Source organism: Orbicella faveolata, unplaced genomic scaffold, assembly GCF_042242905.1.
Source record: "Orbicella faveolata isolate gen_17 unplaced genomic scaffold, um_ofav_v1 contig_15, whole genome shotgun sequence".
Lineage (NCBI taxonomy): Eukaryota > Metazoa > Cnidaria > Anthozoa > Scleractinia > Merulinidae > Orbicella > Orbicella faveolata.
The window spans coordinates 10,980,001-10,996,590 of NW_028301542.1; the positions used below are offsets into that span (position 1 = coordinate 10,980,001).

General features: G+C 40.0%; 2 protein-coding genes and 1 pseudogene across 4 annotated transcripts in view; 2 read left to right on the forward strand and 1 right to left on the reverse strand.

Moving 5' to 3' along the window:
- Positions 1-2,589, forward strand: part of LOC149113519 (tetratricopeptide repeat protein 28-like) — a 5,501-nt pseudogene extending 2,912 nt beyond the window's left edge.
- A 74-nt stretch (positions 2,590-2,663) lies between these two features.
- LOC110060690 (armadillo repeat-containing protein 8-like) overlaps positions 2,664-16,590 on the reverse strand; it is a 41,751-nt gene continuing 27,824 nt past the window's right edge. For 2 of the 3 annotated variants that reach the window (XM_089288428.1, XM_089288430.1), the window contains 4 exons: positions 13,293-13,371; positions 4,215-4,313; positions 3,300-3,562; positions 2,664-2,755 (listed from right to left, as the gene is read on the reverse strand). In XM_089288428.1, coding sequence (XP_089144554.1) covers positions 2,725-2,755; positions 3,300-3,562; positions 4,215-4,313; positions 13,293-13,371 — 472 coding nt within the window. In that variant the 3' untranslated portion in view covers positions 2,664-2,724. The remainder of the gene's footprint in view (positions 2,756-3,299; positions 3,563-4,214; positions 4,314-13,292; positions 13,372-16,590) is intronic. The other variant, XM_089288429.1, reaches the window with a different exon arrangement.
- Positions 8,471-12,402, forward strand: LOC110060689 (toll-like receptor 6). The gene has a single exon (XM_020767475.2). The coding sequence runs from the start codon at positions 8,710-8,712 to the stop codon at positions 11,797-11,799; it is 3,090 nt and encodes a 1,029-aa protein (XP_020623134.2). The 5' UTR covers positions 8,471-8,709; the 3' UTR covers positions 11,800-12,402.

A 16,590-nucleotide genomic window follows, 5' to 3' on the forward strand; every position in this document is an offset into this window, starting at 1 on the left:
GACACGGTACACAGCCTATTCAAGGAAGCTGACATGAGACTTTCCGCTTATCACGCCATGTTAGCCAAAGCGAAGTGTCTACGTATGTTACAGGAGTACTAAGGGGACATAGCGATCTACCAAAAGAGTATTAACGAATATGAAGATGTGCGAGCTCATCTGGGCAAGCCAGAAAACCTACAGATTTTAATCGGCGATCTGCACATGATAGTGTAAAAAGCTCTTTCCTATATAAAACACTGTTTCATGCTGGGCATGTCCAGGATGCCATGCTGGCAGACGATCGCGGGCGAGCCATGGCCCTCAAGGATCTTCTTTATCACGAGTTTGATGTGAAAACAGTATACAAAAGAATTACAGCGCCCTCAAAAGATGTAAACAGCGTCTCCAAGTTTCTGGATGAACTGCGGGAGGACCCTGATTTCATCACTGTGATGTACTCATTTTTCAACGGGCAAATGTTCATATCGGTTATTTCACATTAGCGCGTGGACTGTGTACGACCGTGGTCCGAGAGGGAAGGTCAAACGTACAGGGCCTTGATGGAACTTGTGGAAACATCACTGGATGAGATCAGACAAGGAGTCAGAGGGCTTGGAATGGTCGAAGACAGATTGCTCTTAGCCTCTGAGACAGACAGCTGCGAAGACATCTTTGCCATTCAAGAATCACTGTCCTTACCATGGAATCTTTGGGAAAAAGGCACAACTGATCCCAAGACTTCAAGTCCAGTCCACCAGGGAAGAGATGTCTCGCAAAATGGTGTCGAAAGCCTCGTCGAAACCAGTGGATGTTTCCCACCCAGGCTCCAGTCTGCGCAAGCTGTACGACATTTTAATCAAACAAGTCGGGCACCTCACTCAAAGAAACAAGTTGTTTATCATCCCTGAAGCGGTACTGTTATCGCCTTCCTTTCTCTGCCTTACTGGATGGTGAAGGAACATTTCTCTCGAAGAAGTTCAGCATTCAGGCATGCACATCCCTCGAGACGTTAGCTCTTATCTCTAAGCGTCCCAAGAAAGAATTTGAGGGTGGGGCACTCGTAATTGGGAACCCACTGGTTGGGCGTGTCCGTCGAATGGGAAAAGAGGCCAAGCCCAGTGAGCTACCAGGAGTACAAAGGGAAGCAGAGAAAGTGGCGTCATTTCTATACACTACAGCTGTTACCCAGCAAATGGCCACCAAGTCACGTGTTATCAACTGCCTTGTCAAAGCTAGTATAGTTCACATTGCTGCCCATGGGGCCCCGGTGAAAGGAGAGATCGTTCTTGCTCCTCAAACAGACCCCAATCAAGGAAACCAGCTACCTATAGAAAAAGACTACTAGTTGATTATGACATGCGTAGATATGGCCTCGCTGAGCGTGCGAGCACGTCTGGTTGTGCCGAGTTGCTGTCAAACTGCCTAAGGCGATATCCAGGCCGAAGGGCTTGTTGGTATAGCCCACTCATTCCTGGAGGCTGGTGCGAGTGCAGTGGTTGCGGTGGTAGGCTATAGATGGTTTTCACCGTCACGCAACGAAAAAATAAATTGAAAATTATTCAGTGGATAAAGTCAGAAATTTTAATATTATAGGAGACAGGTAAAAAAGACACTCTCACCAAGTTTTGGGTCTCTGCGTTTTCCCGAACTTCAGATATTCGTCCAAACGTTTTGCGTAAATTTACTGAGCCCGTGCTCCACCAACATGGCGGCACGAAAACAGTGCAAACATCTGGAACTTACTTTGGCTATCTAGGCCACTAATTATCTGCACTGAACCAACAAACATTAACAAAAGCCCTTTTCCTAACACTTTAACTCCTAAAAAGGCTAAAAAATCACTAGATAAGTGTGTATTTTTCCACAAACGCGATCAGAGCACATAACTTTGAACTTCAAACTGCGCTATTGAGCTGAAAAGCTGTAAACAGATGTAAATTTAGATCCCCTTATGCCTGATGAGAATGAAAGCTTTCGTGGCTTTTTAGTTTTGGATTTTGGAATTTGATGACGTCACGTGAAAACGATCTATTGATGATGAAGCAACTTTATCTTTTATGGGATTGTTCTATAAACACGTGACCACAAACATGTCGGTGTGTCAGGCTCTACAGTACATCATGATTACCCTGCAGGGAAAAGAACACTTGAAAAGGATCTCCAACTGGGCGCCATTTTATGTTATTGGCGAAGATGTGTAGTTCACTTGTACGGAAATCCAGCAGACGAAAGAGAAGGTATTTAATTTTTCAGCATAGAAACCTCTAAACCGGACTCGTGGAGTGGATCTTTGCCGCACTGCTGTAATAAAAACACTTCAAGACAAACAGTTCTCAAAATGAGATAACGGTTTTCTTGGGCGAGAGATTTGAGTAAAAATATCTCTTGCAGTGGATATTAAACATTGTACTGACCGTTGTGTAATGTTACACAAGAGTTTGTGTGTCACCCCAATGTGCCTTTTTCTCTTTTTTCGTGTGCGAGCTTAGTTCAGTTAGTTTTAGAGTGAAAGCTGCAAACGGGTCGTTGTAACTTCGTTAAAAAGGAGTTGGTTATTCCAGAGTTCGATTGTAAAATAGCCAACAAAAATACTATAGCTTGCTGTTAAGACCTGGCCGGCTGCCGTGGCCTTTGTATAGTGTTAGCGGTGAGGTCTGATTATATGAATATTTAGTAACAACGAGTGATATAAACACTTTATTGACAAGATGTGACTTTGTACAAGGATTCTTGTTACGAATGTTACGTAAACTGCTGAAGTGCCGTCTTCACCCTGTGGAGACAAAAAAATTGCTTTTTGAGCAAACCACCAACTTAGTGCTTTTAGAAAACGCCAATGGCCGCGTTTTATATTTTAAGTATAATAATACGATTCCAGGCGTTTTCAAGTAGGTAAAAAAAAATTCAAGGTGTTTTCCAGGAATTGCGGGAGAAAGGCTAACCTTATAATTATATATTTCGAATTCTATGTTTTGCGCTTAAGAGCGTCTATACTTCTCTAATTTCAAAGAAGTTTCAGAACAGGTTACAGACACGTTTTCTGCAAAGTTCGAATTTTCTCTCTTTAAGAGTCTATTTCTTGGAAGAAATGGTCGACCATTACTTAGATAGAAAAATTGAAAATGCAAACTCGTATAATCATTCTCGTTGCCATCCTCTTATGCTGATCCCTGGTATTTGCCAATTGCTGTGCTTCAAAGTCATTTTGATCAGGTTCTCTTTCATCTTCAATTCGTTAAGTTATCGAATTCTTGCAAAGAGTACTGGAGGACATTACAGACCCTCCTGAGAGGAAGGCAAGGGAAACATCACCCTACCTTTCAAACAGATTGACGTCTGATGTTGTAAGAAGAGATTGTAGAAGTTTCTGCACTCCAAGATCACGAAGCTTTTGTTGTCTGTCCACAGCTCCCTCTTCCGTGCTCCAGACTAGGTTGGACACACAGTAAGTGGCGGCCATTTGTAACTTGACGCTGTCGTTCATCATGTAGTGCATGAGTCGTTTCAACAGGCTTTCATCTCTCATCACGAATTCCTTAGCTGACGAGCCGTTGGCGATATTAGCGATCACGCACAGCGCCTGTAAAGACAACATGTCAAAATGGAGTTTTCAAATAAACTGCTTCATGCTTCATCTCTAAAAAGTAGTTTCTTCGAAACACATGTTAGGATAAAAATCAGAGATAAAAACTAACGACGTTTCGTTCACTGGTTTTTATCACTTAGGCTTTGTAACGCTTAGTGCATATTTAGATATTTTTATCGTTTTTCAAATTCTAACCTCTTATTTTATTCATATATGCGAAAATTTTAATCACTTTTTAAACTTGAAAATGATCTCAGCGAGATCGAAACGTCGTTTGTTTTTATCTCTAGTTTTTACCCTAAAAAGAACTCATAGAGTTATCGATTTTCATTCTCCGATTAAAAACTTCCGCACGCGTGCACCTCAACATCACGTGATACACATACGTCATGTTGCTTAGCAACTACTTTAAACCTGCACTACTGCAGGCTCAGTCATTCTTGAAAGGATTTCGATCAGGAAAGGAGTAGTGTCATCTTTTGTTCAGCCCCTTGTCTTAACCCTTCCCGCTTCCAGTTCACATATTTCTACCACACCACATCTCTCCTACTCAACCGGATTTGAGTACGACAAGATAGACAAGGGTATGTGACAAATTGCGGTTTACATTAAATTCAAGGACAAGTGCTTTATTGCTAGTATTTACCTGTTCTTTAACATCCTCGGTGCGCGTTTCGCTGTCCAGTATGGGCTTGACGCTCTCCATCACACGAGCGCCATGTAGAAGCATGATACGATCAATGTCCTGCCAAAAAGAAAACGTTCACGATTAACTTTTGACATTTGGACATTGCTTTCCACATTTTCTTAATTAATAGGCCATTTCCGAATTGTCTTTTAACACACAACCTTTCATTTTTTAATGAGTTTACTTTGTAAAGTAGTTTATTAAAACTCTCTTGCAGTAAAACAACTTGCATGTTAATTGTCTTACAAATCAATAATATACACTGGGCATCAAGAATTGTTTTGAAACCGAGGTAAAATGGCTCACTGGAAAATAAGTTAGTTTGTGAGGCAGAAAAGCCCAAGTTAATAAACTGTTCGTGCGGTCTGTTGAGTCTTTTGATTGGCTAACAAGTTTTGAAAAGTTGTCAGAAAATTATGACACATTTTGACGGGTGAAAAGCAAAGGAGTAAATTATGACGTAAATAAACTGATAACATATTAACGAGTGAAAAAAAAGAGTAAATTATGACATAATTAAATTAATAACATTAACGAGTGAAAAAGAAGAGTAAATTATGACATAATTAATAATGGTAATAGGACTGAGTGGAGTCCAATTCGGTGTGTAATCATACGAGTGATTAACAAAATCGGACGACCGCGAAGCGGGAGTCCGATTTGTTAATCACGAGTATGATTACAGACTGAATTGGACGACACGATGTCCTGTTACCAATTAATCCAAACTATGACAAAATTCGAGAAACGAACAAACCATCGATTGATCGCTGAACGATTAAACGTCGTTATGAATGCTTTACTTAACAAAGTACACCACAACAGCACGCGCAAAATGACGCGTACTGTCCGATTACAAGCATGGCACGTACACTGTCCAATTAAAGCTCAAATCGGGCTGCTGAGAGCCAATCACGTTCGAGAATTTTATTATAGTTTTGATTAAGCGGATAACATATTAACGAGTGAAAAAGAAGAGTAATTATGACATAATTAACCTGATAACGTTTTAACGAGTGAAAAAAGAGCAAATTATGACATAATTGAACTGATAACATTTTTACGGTTGAAAAAGAAAGCAGTGAATTATGACATAATTGAACTGATAACATTTTTACGAGTGGAAACTAAAGAACTAAATTATGACTAATTAAAATGATGACATTTTTTCCCGAGAAAAACCCACATGATTTGAGCAGCATGTGTTGGCATGTGAGGCGCATGGGAAGGTTATGGAAAGGTCACAACAATCGGAAACAACCAACAGTAAGACGGTAAGCCGGCAGCCGGGCATCCGTATGTCAATCACAGATATGACTCATATGAACGATGTTCAGCCCATATTCGGTGCAAAAAAAGTATTGGTGTTCTTATCAGTTTTGTGGACCAGTGTTACTTCAGGTATCAATTAAATATACGACTTTCGTAATTTGCTTTTTTAAACTTGTTAACTTCATTGGAAGAAAAACTGTTTCATTTGTTTAATCAGTGTTTTTCGCTTTTTTGCCTGAAAGCAGTAACGAATATTTACATCGTGTTATTTGGTGTTTGGATCCATTTCACGACATTTTACTCCTATTATGAAGAAAAAAGGCTTAAAACATTGTTCGTTTTATCTGTACTGTCTTTTCACGAAAAAGGCTGGTCGCACAAGATTTGTTCCCTACAAACACCAAATACTACAAATACTCTTGCTCTTTCCTGAATTTTCGAAGAACGCATCCAAATTGAGGTTCAACACGTTACGTAAACAGGTAATTTCGTAGCCGATCTGACAGGAGCTCTTCGCTAGTCCTGATTTCTGTCAATCAAATGATTACACAGCATCTTACGAACTGTTTAAATATTCTGCACTGGGTTGTTTCGAAAGCCGGTTAACGCTAACCCAGGATTAAAAGCATAAAATTTTCTTGTATAAAAATGTTTTTATCGCTTATGTTTTGCAGTAGTTTGAGATTATTCAAAGTCAAAACAAAATGCCACACAATATAAACAGAAAACCTCATTGAAAAGTCACAAAACCATATCATGCAAAATTCTCCCTAATCCTGGGATAGCTTAAACGGGCTTTGAACAACCCGGCCCAAGCGGAATAAGATCTCGAAATATTACAAAGCTGAAACGATAGAGAAACAAAGTGTTTGGAAGCTGAGAGCAGCAGTATAGGTGATCAGCAATCGAGAAAACTGAATTGGATTCTTGAAAACCGCCATTAATTCGCTAAGACAGAAATTCAAGTTCAGTCCAACTTGTCTAAAAATGTGACCTGATCAATATCCTCTTCATTTGCCATCTCGCTAAAGTTTCATCACTACATTAAGACCTGAGATTTGCTATTTGCACGTAAGGATAATTTCTACAAGAATTACCCAGACCTTGACGAGTTAACAAATCTTCACCATAAGGAAAAAAAAATCTTCGAGCCTAGTATCATACCTGTTCACTACTTTTCGAGGAGCAACTTGCCTGCTCCGATCCATCGATTAAATTCTTTAAAACATGGCGCAAAAATTACTACTTTGATCCTATCAGTCGACGTTTGTGCATAGCAAGCATTTTAATCCGAGACGTCAATAGATTTGAAGGGTAGTTTTCGATATTTGGTATTGTGTTCATATTTTGAGCAACATGGTGGAACCTTGCCAAGTCCTACAAGAATTTAGCAAATATTTTTGTTTCGTTCTTGGTTAACAATAACAACATTCGAGCTTCAATTTTGGCGAATATTTAAAACCAGTTCTCCAATTGTTTCACATATTAGGTTTAATTCCTATCACGCAATGAGTCAATTGTCATCAGAACAAACATTACTTAAAATGAAGCGAGACAACCAGGTCTTAAGTCAAAAGAAACTTTTTTCATGGTTTCATTGTAGAGAAGCACAAACGAAATCAAAAGGAATTAGAAGTGGTCAAACATGAATGAATGAATAGACTGAATGAATGAATAGTACATAGATTGCATTCAGCTAATTCAGTTTCTGTTTCTGTTGAGCCAAACATGTCTATAAGCAAGATCGACCAAGCGCAGAAATAAACTCGGTCCGATATTTAGTTTAAAAAAAAAAAACCAAACTCTTGGTATGGCGAGAGAGGTTTTTGCTGTTTTTCCTTTCAACTCTGTTGCAGTTCATAGCTTAAAAAGACAGACAAAACAGTGATCTTTATAGCGAGATACTCACCAATAGCGAAACCAGCCAGCACTACGTTTCATCGATTTTAAAAATAATGATTTAGGAAAACCGTCATGTGTCTTTAGTAGCTGCTATACCGCATTAAAACTTCCGAAAGTAGCGACCCGCCGAAAGTGACGAGCCCCAAAGGCTGCTAATTCCCAAAGTAAAAGAGGGCCGTTACTTTAGGACGTTTACGGTATTACACATTTTTGCTGGATACTTTCCAACAAGCACTTCTTCCCATCCAAAACTACACGTTAAAAAGATGAGATCAAAGTCCACTGTAATAATTATTCACTATTTGTTTCCCTCCTGTGAACTGATCATTACAACAAAATCAAACTCCCATAACTGTACTGGCTGGCTAACTAAATTTTCTCCTGCTCTTTTCATCAAAATAGATCCTTTTATTCATAAGAAATTAAGATTTTTGGTTGTGGCCTTCCAACGAGATAGGATTATCACCGATGATTGATTGGTTAATTATATTGTGTGTTGTAATAATACTGCTCTCTCTTTCACCCTATATCTTATGTCTTTATCACTATTATTATTCATATTTTATAAAAATTTTGTTTGATGTTTTACGTTTTACGATGTGCTACGTAAATGAATGAAAATAAATTGCTATTATTGTTTTGGGTATATAATATGGCTGGAGAAAAACCCGAAAGAACTGAAAAGCTTCAGATTATAAACACCAAAATTATTCTTAACAATAGGTGACATCATCTGAAATATTGCTAAAAGACCAGCATGCTCAATTCATCTTGGGGAATCCCCCACTCAGTAAGGCCTCACGACAAAACAAATAATTTTGATGCTTTCGCTTCTCTACCATGAAAAAACTCTGACTTAATAAAACGCCTTAAATTATGACTAAGAAAAAGTTTGAGGCCTAATAGGAAATAGAGAAATACTGTAGTAATCCCACCATCTGCAAAGTGCTGTGGTATTGAAATGGCGTGACTTCAGTAAGCAAATAATTATGGTAATGATCTAATAATAGATATTTGTTTACACTGAAACGTATCTGAGACGAAATGAGACGCACTCAAACGAAACAAATTTGAAAAGTGCAAATGAAAGGTTATTATGCCTTGGGACGCATCAAGCATTTCTGTCTGCGTTAAGCTTGATTAGAGTCAAGGTCGTGGGTTTTCTCACACGGAAACCACGCAAAAACCTCAAACTTGAAGCGCAAACAATGTCTGGCGGTAAACACTAAGAAGTGTACGTGGCTTTTCGCATAAGCCGGAAGAATTGGCACGATAATTTATGTTTGTGAAATCACAAACAGCACTAATTCAATCAAATCTACACATCTTGGTCCTTGATCAACGTCACACAGTCCTGCTCGCCACATCTCTTGTGTTCGACACGAAAGGCTCTCTGATTATATTCAGCTGCTTGGTTCTCTTTGCGATCGAGGCTACTGGACAACAACGCAGAAGGTTTCTACACTGCGGTGCATCTTTCTGCCTGTTGAAAAGGTCTATGTCGTCCTTCTTCGAAACAGGCAATGGTACTCTTATCAAAGAGCAAGCGGTAATATGTGTCTTGAAAAGCGACAAGGTTCGCGACCGATGTGTCGTGGACATCAGTCTGATATTGAAAACGATAACAACGCCTCAAGATGTCGTATTGCATTTTGCTGCCGTGTGTTTAACCCCGATGGAAATTGCCTTCTACAACTCTTTAAACGCCACAAAGAAAAACGCCATATTTTACTTGCAAATCAAGGGACACTGCAGCTTTTCAGCCGATGGCATCTCTCACTGGGGAAAAGCTACAGACTTTCGGGTTTTCTATGTCATGGAAAACTCGACTTTACTAGAAGGAAATAAAACGCTGGCAAACAACTCTCGTCGAGCATTGGAAAACATTGGCACTCTTATGATAGACAAATCTAAACTACGAACTCTTCCAAAAATGTTTAGTAGTACTAAAGTGTGGCCAAGAATGGCCGAGGTAGTATTCTCCAAATTACAACTCACATCGATACCTCCGGAGCTCAATACGACGATGCCGTTCTTGCAGTCGCTTGAGCTTGCTAACAATAAACTAACAACACCACCTCCGTTTCCATGGTGTAAAGCTACGCTCAAACTGCCAAGAGGACTGCAAAGAACTCCAACAGGAAATCATCACTACCAATTCGGCACTAACGTGCGTCCAAATATCTACCGACGATTTCTTGATTTATCGTACAACAACATCGAAGATTTATCGACGCACAACTTTAGAGGATTTCTGAACAAGTTGACTCTCGAGGGAAACGGCCTAAAAGTCATTGGAACATCGTGTTTTCGCAACTTGAAAGGAATACATGTGATCTCCCTCAGCAAAAACAAGTTGAAAAGTTTACCATCAGAGCTGTTCCAAGGACAAGATAGTTTACTAGAATTACGACTTGACCACAATAACATTTCGATAATACCAAACGATCTCTTCAAAACAGTGACCCAAATCAAAAGAATTGACTTGCATAGCAACAAACTGAGCTGTATTCCACAAGAATTGTTCAGCAAGTTAAAAAATATCAAAATTCTACATTTAGAAGACAACCACATCACGCAAGTACACGACAAAGCTTTCTCCATAGATTCAAGTTCATTACAAAACATTTATCTCCAAAAGAACAAAATAAGCCGCATTCCATTAACATTACTACTGCAACGGCACGCTGTTAAAATTGATTTGTCTTTTAATCAGTTGACGTTTCAAGACTTTAACAGACTGATACAAGAATTAGACTTGGAGACATTTCTGTATCACCATCGCCATACGGCGAGCTCTTCTCAAATGAGACTGCAAGAAAGTTTAAAGTCTATCAGCTTCGCTCACAACAAGTTCACCACGATCAACATAGAAGCATTCAACAGAACAGAGGAACTAACGTTCGAGTATCTTCTGCGGGTTTACGAGATAGACATGTCGGGGAATCTCCTCCTATGCGACTGCAAGATTCTGCTTCTGAGTCGCTGGCTTCGAGCTTTAGTTCAAAGGCACACGCGCATCCGAAATGAACAGTTTCAAACTTGGAAATGCGCCGCTCCGACTGAACTCAAAGGGAAACCGATCCTATCCGTGGACGAAAATCGATTTAAATGCCAGAGAAATCTAGAAAACTGCCCCCACGGATGCTTGTGTCTCGTGCGTGCTTTAGACGGTACTGTGGTCATCGATTGTAAAGGAAGAAACCTTACCGCAATACCTCCCAAAGTTCCAAGCGGTCGCATAGAGCTTAAGTTAGAGGACAACAACATCCGGGAGATTCCACCATATCCTTATATGGAAAATGTGACGGCTCTGTACTTAACGCATAACAAGATACAAGTATTAAACAAGTCCACGGTACGAAGGTTTACGCGAATTAAAGTTTTGTTCATCGATTCGAACAAACTCACCTATTTGCCTAAGAATATCGAAAATTTAAACTTTACGAGTCTTGCGTTACACCACAATTTCTTCAAATGCGACTGTACGACATTATGGATAAAGCACTGGCTACAGAGAAAACAAAGTAAAATATTACACATTAAAAATGTTCTTTGCAACTCCGAGGGAAGTACGCAGGGAAAAGCAATTTACACTCTGCCAAATGAAGAATTTGTTTGCAAAAAGAATAAGAAAGACATCCCTACTACACAATCTATAACAAAGGACAAGACTTTCAAAATAATCGCGTTGACTCTTGGAGGTGCGCTGGTTTTGACTTTCATCGCTTTTATCGTGGCTTACAAATACCGCGGAGAAATGAAAGTCCTCATGTACACTCATTTTAACTGGCACCCATTTGACCGTGTAGATGACTCGGATCCAAGAAAAATATACGACGCGTTCGTATCGTACAGCGGGAGTGATCACCAGTGGGTTGTCAACACCTTGCAAGAGCGACTCGAACATCACGACCCCCCTTACAAATTGTGCATTCACCACCGCGACTTCGTAGTGGGTGCACCAATCCAGGAAAACATTCTGAACAGCGTTGACCAAAGTAAGCGCATGCTCATGGTGCTCTCTCGCAACTTTTTAAAGAGCGAATGGTGCTTGTTGGAGTTTCGCGCGGCACATCGTAAAGTGCTAGAAGATCGCATGAATTATCTGATAATTATTCTGTTTGATGGCATCAACATGGATGAGCTCGATGACGAAATGAAGCTATACATGCGCACTAACACATATCTCAGTGTCAGCAACAAGTGGTTCTGGGAGAAGTTGTATTACGCGATGCCACAGAGTACTGACAGGCAGTTTAGAGCGAGAGATCTCTCAAGCATTTCCTCAAATGCTGGCATGCAATATTCCACTGAGACAGTGTTCAAGAATGAAGCATACCTCAAAGTCACTGATATTCTGGAGTGAACCGCGTAATCTGATAATTTATCAAAAATTAAAAATCATGTTGTTACGAAAGTATGATAACAGCGAACATTGCGAACTTCCAACCGAAGTGAATGTAGAGCCTGGGAAGGAGGCTGAAAATGGCAGTCAGTGGCGGATGATGTAACGCATGGCGTGACAAACGATCCATGCCAGACCACGTAACACAAGTGACTAGAGAGTCAAAGTTCAGCGAGTTTAAGACCGTTACAGTCCGCTCGAGAGATATGCCAAAACAAAACAAAAAAAAAAAACGAAAAATGATTTAGTGCATAGATGTTTGACATTGGACTGGCGTCAGCAACCTCTCATGACTGAAGTCAAGAGGATAAAGTTGACGGTCATAACAAAACGTAGTTCTTCTGCATGTAGAATGCAGCGGAACATCAGATCACAACATACTACGGATGTAAATAATGCTATAAGAGAAACCCTGCATGCCGACGTTTCCTGTAAGACACGTGCTTACGTAGGCCAATTTTAGGAGATCTATAATATATAGAAGAGTCGTGAACACTGTGACATAATTAACTGTTCCGTTCCCGGACACAGTAAGGAGAATAAATCAAAGTTTAACCCAGACAATGTCTAGCTATACTTCCTAATTCTCACAAATGACACTGAATGACATGCAGGGAAGGGAACTTAGCAAGGAAAAATGTAAAAAAAGAACAAAGCGCACGCTAATGGGTGGAACCCTGTGATCCGACCTGTACCACCTGCAATTTAAGCACCAAATGATAAAAAAATTATTCTTCTGTTGTTCGTTTTCGTTAACATTGCGAATTTGCCATTTTGAGGCCGTCACACCACAATACACAAAAGACAAAAGTGATGAAGGTTTCAAGGAGAAACTCAGGACACAGTGGAACCTCACCCTTCGGAAACCCGCTTTTGCTTCTCCCGACGAAAAGCTCATATACTTTCTAATTACATTAGCGCATTTTAAAATTATTACATCACATTGCGAGCACCTGTGAATGCAGACAATGAACACTTTTCTGTCGCCCGAATGACACGCTCCCATACAAACTTAACCTCCCAACAGACATTGGTTATCATCACAACGCCGATTTTCAATTGCTAGAAAAATGCGCAAATTGTGCCCGGTTAGAAAATGAAAGCTTAATAAAGGTCAATGTTATTTTATTGAAGCAGAAGTTTCTGACCCAAGTTGCAAACTATTGAATTATTTCTATACGTTACATATCGCGTTTAAAAACAGACAAGAGGACATTAACGCAAGATTACTTCACTTTGAGCTCAAACTTCAGTCAAGGTATTAAACATCGAAGTGGTACGTTTCAGTCAAAACAAGTGTCAATGGCGTTTATTCTGAGAGCTCGCTTAATAAGGACACCCGGATAATACAGATACTTTCGTATGTCCCTGTGTTGTCCGTATTAACTGAGAGTTTCACTGGAATTAATCCCGTTTTGGTTTTTGAAAAATGAACAAACAAAACTGGAAGTTACCTCTCTTCCTGATAGAAGATTCCTCATTAGTCCCAATGTTTTCATTGTAACCTGAGTGTCCGGATCATCGAGAAGGCTGCTAACAAGAACAACACAAATAAGAACAAACAGGCCAGTCTGATTCACACTAGCCGGCGACATGACAACATGACACAAAGGCCAAACAAACACAAAAAAGCCACCAAACATATATGCATTTAGGCAGCCTCCACGCTACGTCAGAGAAATTTAAAAACGCAGTTTTATTTCTACGGTTAGGCCAACCGTCCACACTAATCCGTCACGAAAACGGAGCTTTTCGAAAACGCTATTCAAAACGGAGGAATTTGGAAACGCCGCCTTCGCGTTTTCATGTGCACAGCAAAAATGTTGAAAACGGAGCTTTTCGAAAACGATGACGTCACGATAATCATGTGATTTCCCTGGCCGAGTTTTCCTCAAACACAAATCCAAAATGACCGCTGATTGCTACGTTTTGAAATTCCTCCGGCGTAGTGTGGACGGAAAACATTTGATGCGTTTTTAGAGTGAGACCTCCGTTTTCAAATCCCTCCAGCGTAGCGTCGGGGTCTTAAGGCTGGTTTCCATATAATCGCAGACGATCACAGACGATCGCGGATCGCAGATCGCAGACCATCGCAAAGAGAGTTGTTTCCATATAATCGCAGACGATCGCATGCGATCGCAGAGCCGACTGTTGCATACATTTCGGACAGCGGAACTGTCAAAATTACACGCGCGTTGTGCTGGCGGGAAAATCGTAGCAAACAATATAGCGGACGTCGAGGAGGAAACTTTGCTGCAAGCAAATTTATTTCTTCTTTTAGTCAACCTATTTTGAAATTCCCTTGGCACTGCATCTCGCCGATCCAGAAGGTAGCGTTTTCAATCGCTTCAGATAACGACCATACGCAGTTTTTATATTGCGGAATTTGACCTCCGCCTCAGTCGCCGATAAATTAAATTTCTCCCCGATTTTTTCCCAGCAGTGAGCCTTTTTGTTTTTGTCTTTGAAATCTTTACTGTTACGGTGGTAAACGCACTGTTATTGCGCAACTTCCTCCATAAATTTCTCGTTACTAAAGTTACGTTGTTCAACGCCAGCCATGTTTACAACAAATAAGCGGTTGTTTTGTTGCAAAGAAGCGTCGAATCATGGGTCGGAATTCAAAATATTATGGGATACGTTTCGATCGCAGATCGCAGAACTTTGGTTTCCATATGATCGCACGATCGCAATTGATCGCAGATGATCGCAGACGATCGCAGAAGATAGAACATGGTTCGCAGGCGATCGCAGAAGTGTGTTTCCGTATGATCGCAGACGATCGCAGAACTTTTTGCGATCCGCGATCCGCGATCCACGATCGTCTGCGATCATATGGAAACCAGCCTTTAGTCACCACCAAGACCAGTGTGAATAACACAGAATAATGAAATGATCATACCGACATAAGAAAAACATAATCTTTTCTTTTTGTCATTATGTCGATGTCTGTTATGTCATTATGTGGCTAACGTGAACCCGACAGTATCAGGTCTTAGACACTGTAAAGATGATACCGTGTTCTTTGCAATTGAGAAAGCGATCAGCATTGCATTTCTCCTCAGGTTATCGGTACAGAGTAAAGCAAATAGGTTATAAGAGCAAAGCTAACGATCACTAGAACTAGAAAGCTGACGTTTCGAGCATCAGCACTTCGTCGGAGCAAACGCGAAAATGTGAGCTCATCCAGATTGGCTAAGGCGATTGACTTACCTACATCAACTTCGTATATGTAATCGCAGAAAAGCTCGAGCAAAAAAAGGTTTACACTACGAATGCTGTTTCAAAATTCTTTCAAAATTGCACGAGCCCTTAGTCTATGAAAGCGCACGCGTTAATTTACACTGCAGTGCAAATTGAAAATCAACGATATATTGGCCAAATCTTAGCCAATCACAGTGGAACAATTTTCTCAGTCATATTATAAAATTTGTAATCAACTAAGTACTTTGCTTCCCCGCAGATGCAGCATCAGGACTAAATTAGTTTGATCTCCAGGAAACACTTTAGTACAGTGGACCCCGTTCATACGGTCACCAACTAGCCATGAAAATGTGCCGTATTAACGGGGTAGGGTCAAACCTCACGACAGCTGAAAAGGATGACTTGTTTACCATTGTTATTTGTGCGATACCATTATTGCAGCATCAACTGACAAAGAGTGCCAGTATTGATCCATCAAAGAATAAGTCAGATGAATAGTAATAAATAGTTTGATCTTAATTTGTCAGCAGCAGCAGCATAAAGCGTTCCTTTATTACTCAAATTTGAACTTTATTAAGGAAACCAAAAAAATGCATATTTATTCTTTGATTCCATTTTATTTTGCCTTTCGAGAAAACCTAGCGGTTTCATCTCTTGTAAGCCGAAGCGAGCGACTGCTGGAATATTTTCCCTTCGCCGGCGAATGAGTACGCTGAGTACCCTGGGTGCCAGAGGGTTTTTTTTTCCGTAGCCAAGCTGCGATTGTGATCGCAGCTTCGCTACAAACAAAAAACCCTCTGGCACCCAGGGTATACGCTGAGCATCAAAATAAAAGAAATTGTATATTCTGTGCATGAGTAAGATTTTCGGAGTTTTCAATTACCCTGTGTCTATTTTTCGGTGTTTTAAAAAATGTTATTCATAAGTGACCGCAATTGATCTCGTTAGCACTGCTCGCTACTGGTGGAGCCCATATTGGAATAAATAATTATTTCATTGCAGTAGTCGGTTTTCCGGAGAGCATTTCATAGGAGAATGCTTCAAGATGCGCAATAAATTAAACTATTAGCAAAAGTTATATTGCGCAAATTAACATATGGATATGATCAAATGCACTAGACAGTTCTGTTCGCCGCGGGAAACAACATTACATGTTTAGATTTAGAGACAAAGTGTCAGGTACCTATCAAATAGTCTATACTGTAATACTCGTATGCTTTTTGATCTTCTTATTGTCAAGCTTTTCTGTTCATGTAGTGATGATTTGCTCAAGTAGTAACCATAACTCACACTTGGAAAATGTAGCATTCGTTTCGCACAGGGTTATGCGCTGTATATAAAACTAGAAGCAGTTTCCAGGTGTACAATCAATTAATGACATTACTTTTTATCTTTTTATTTTTAACAAAATGTTAAGCAAATATACACATAAAATCTCTCCTATTCAGGTGCTAACTTTGCTATGTCCATCAACGTCTTAACTACTCAATCAGGCATCTAAGGATCTTCACTCGGTGGTATTGTTATCGGCTTCTCATCTACCGCGCC

Coding starts and splice junctions, on each gene's coding strand:
- LOC110060689 (XM_020767475.2), top strand. CDS start 8,710: ATGTTTGTGAAATCACAAACAGCACTAATTCAATCAAATCTACACATC.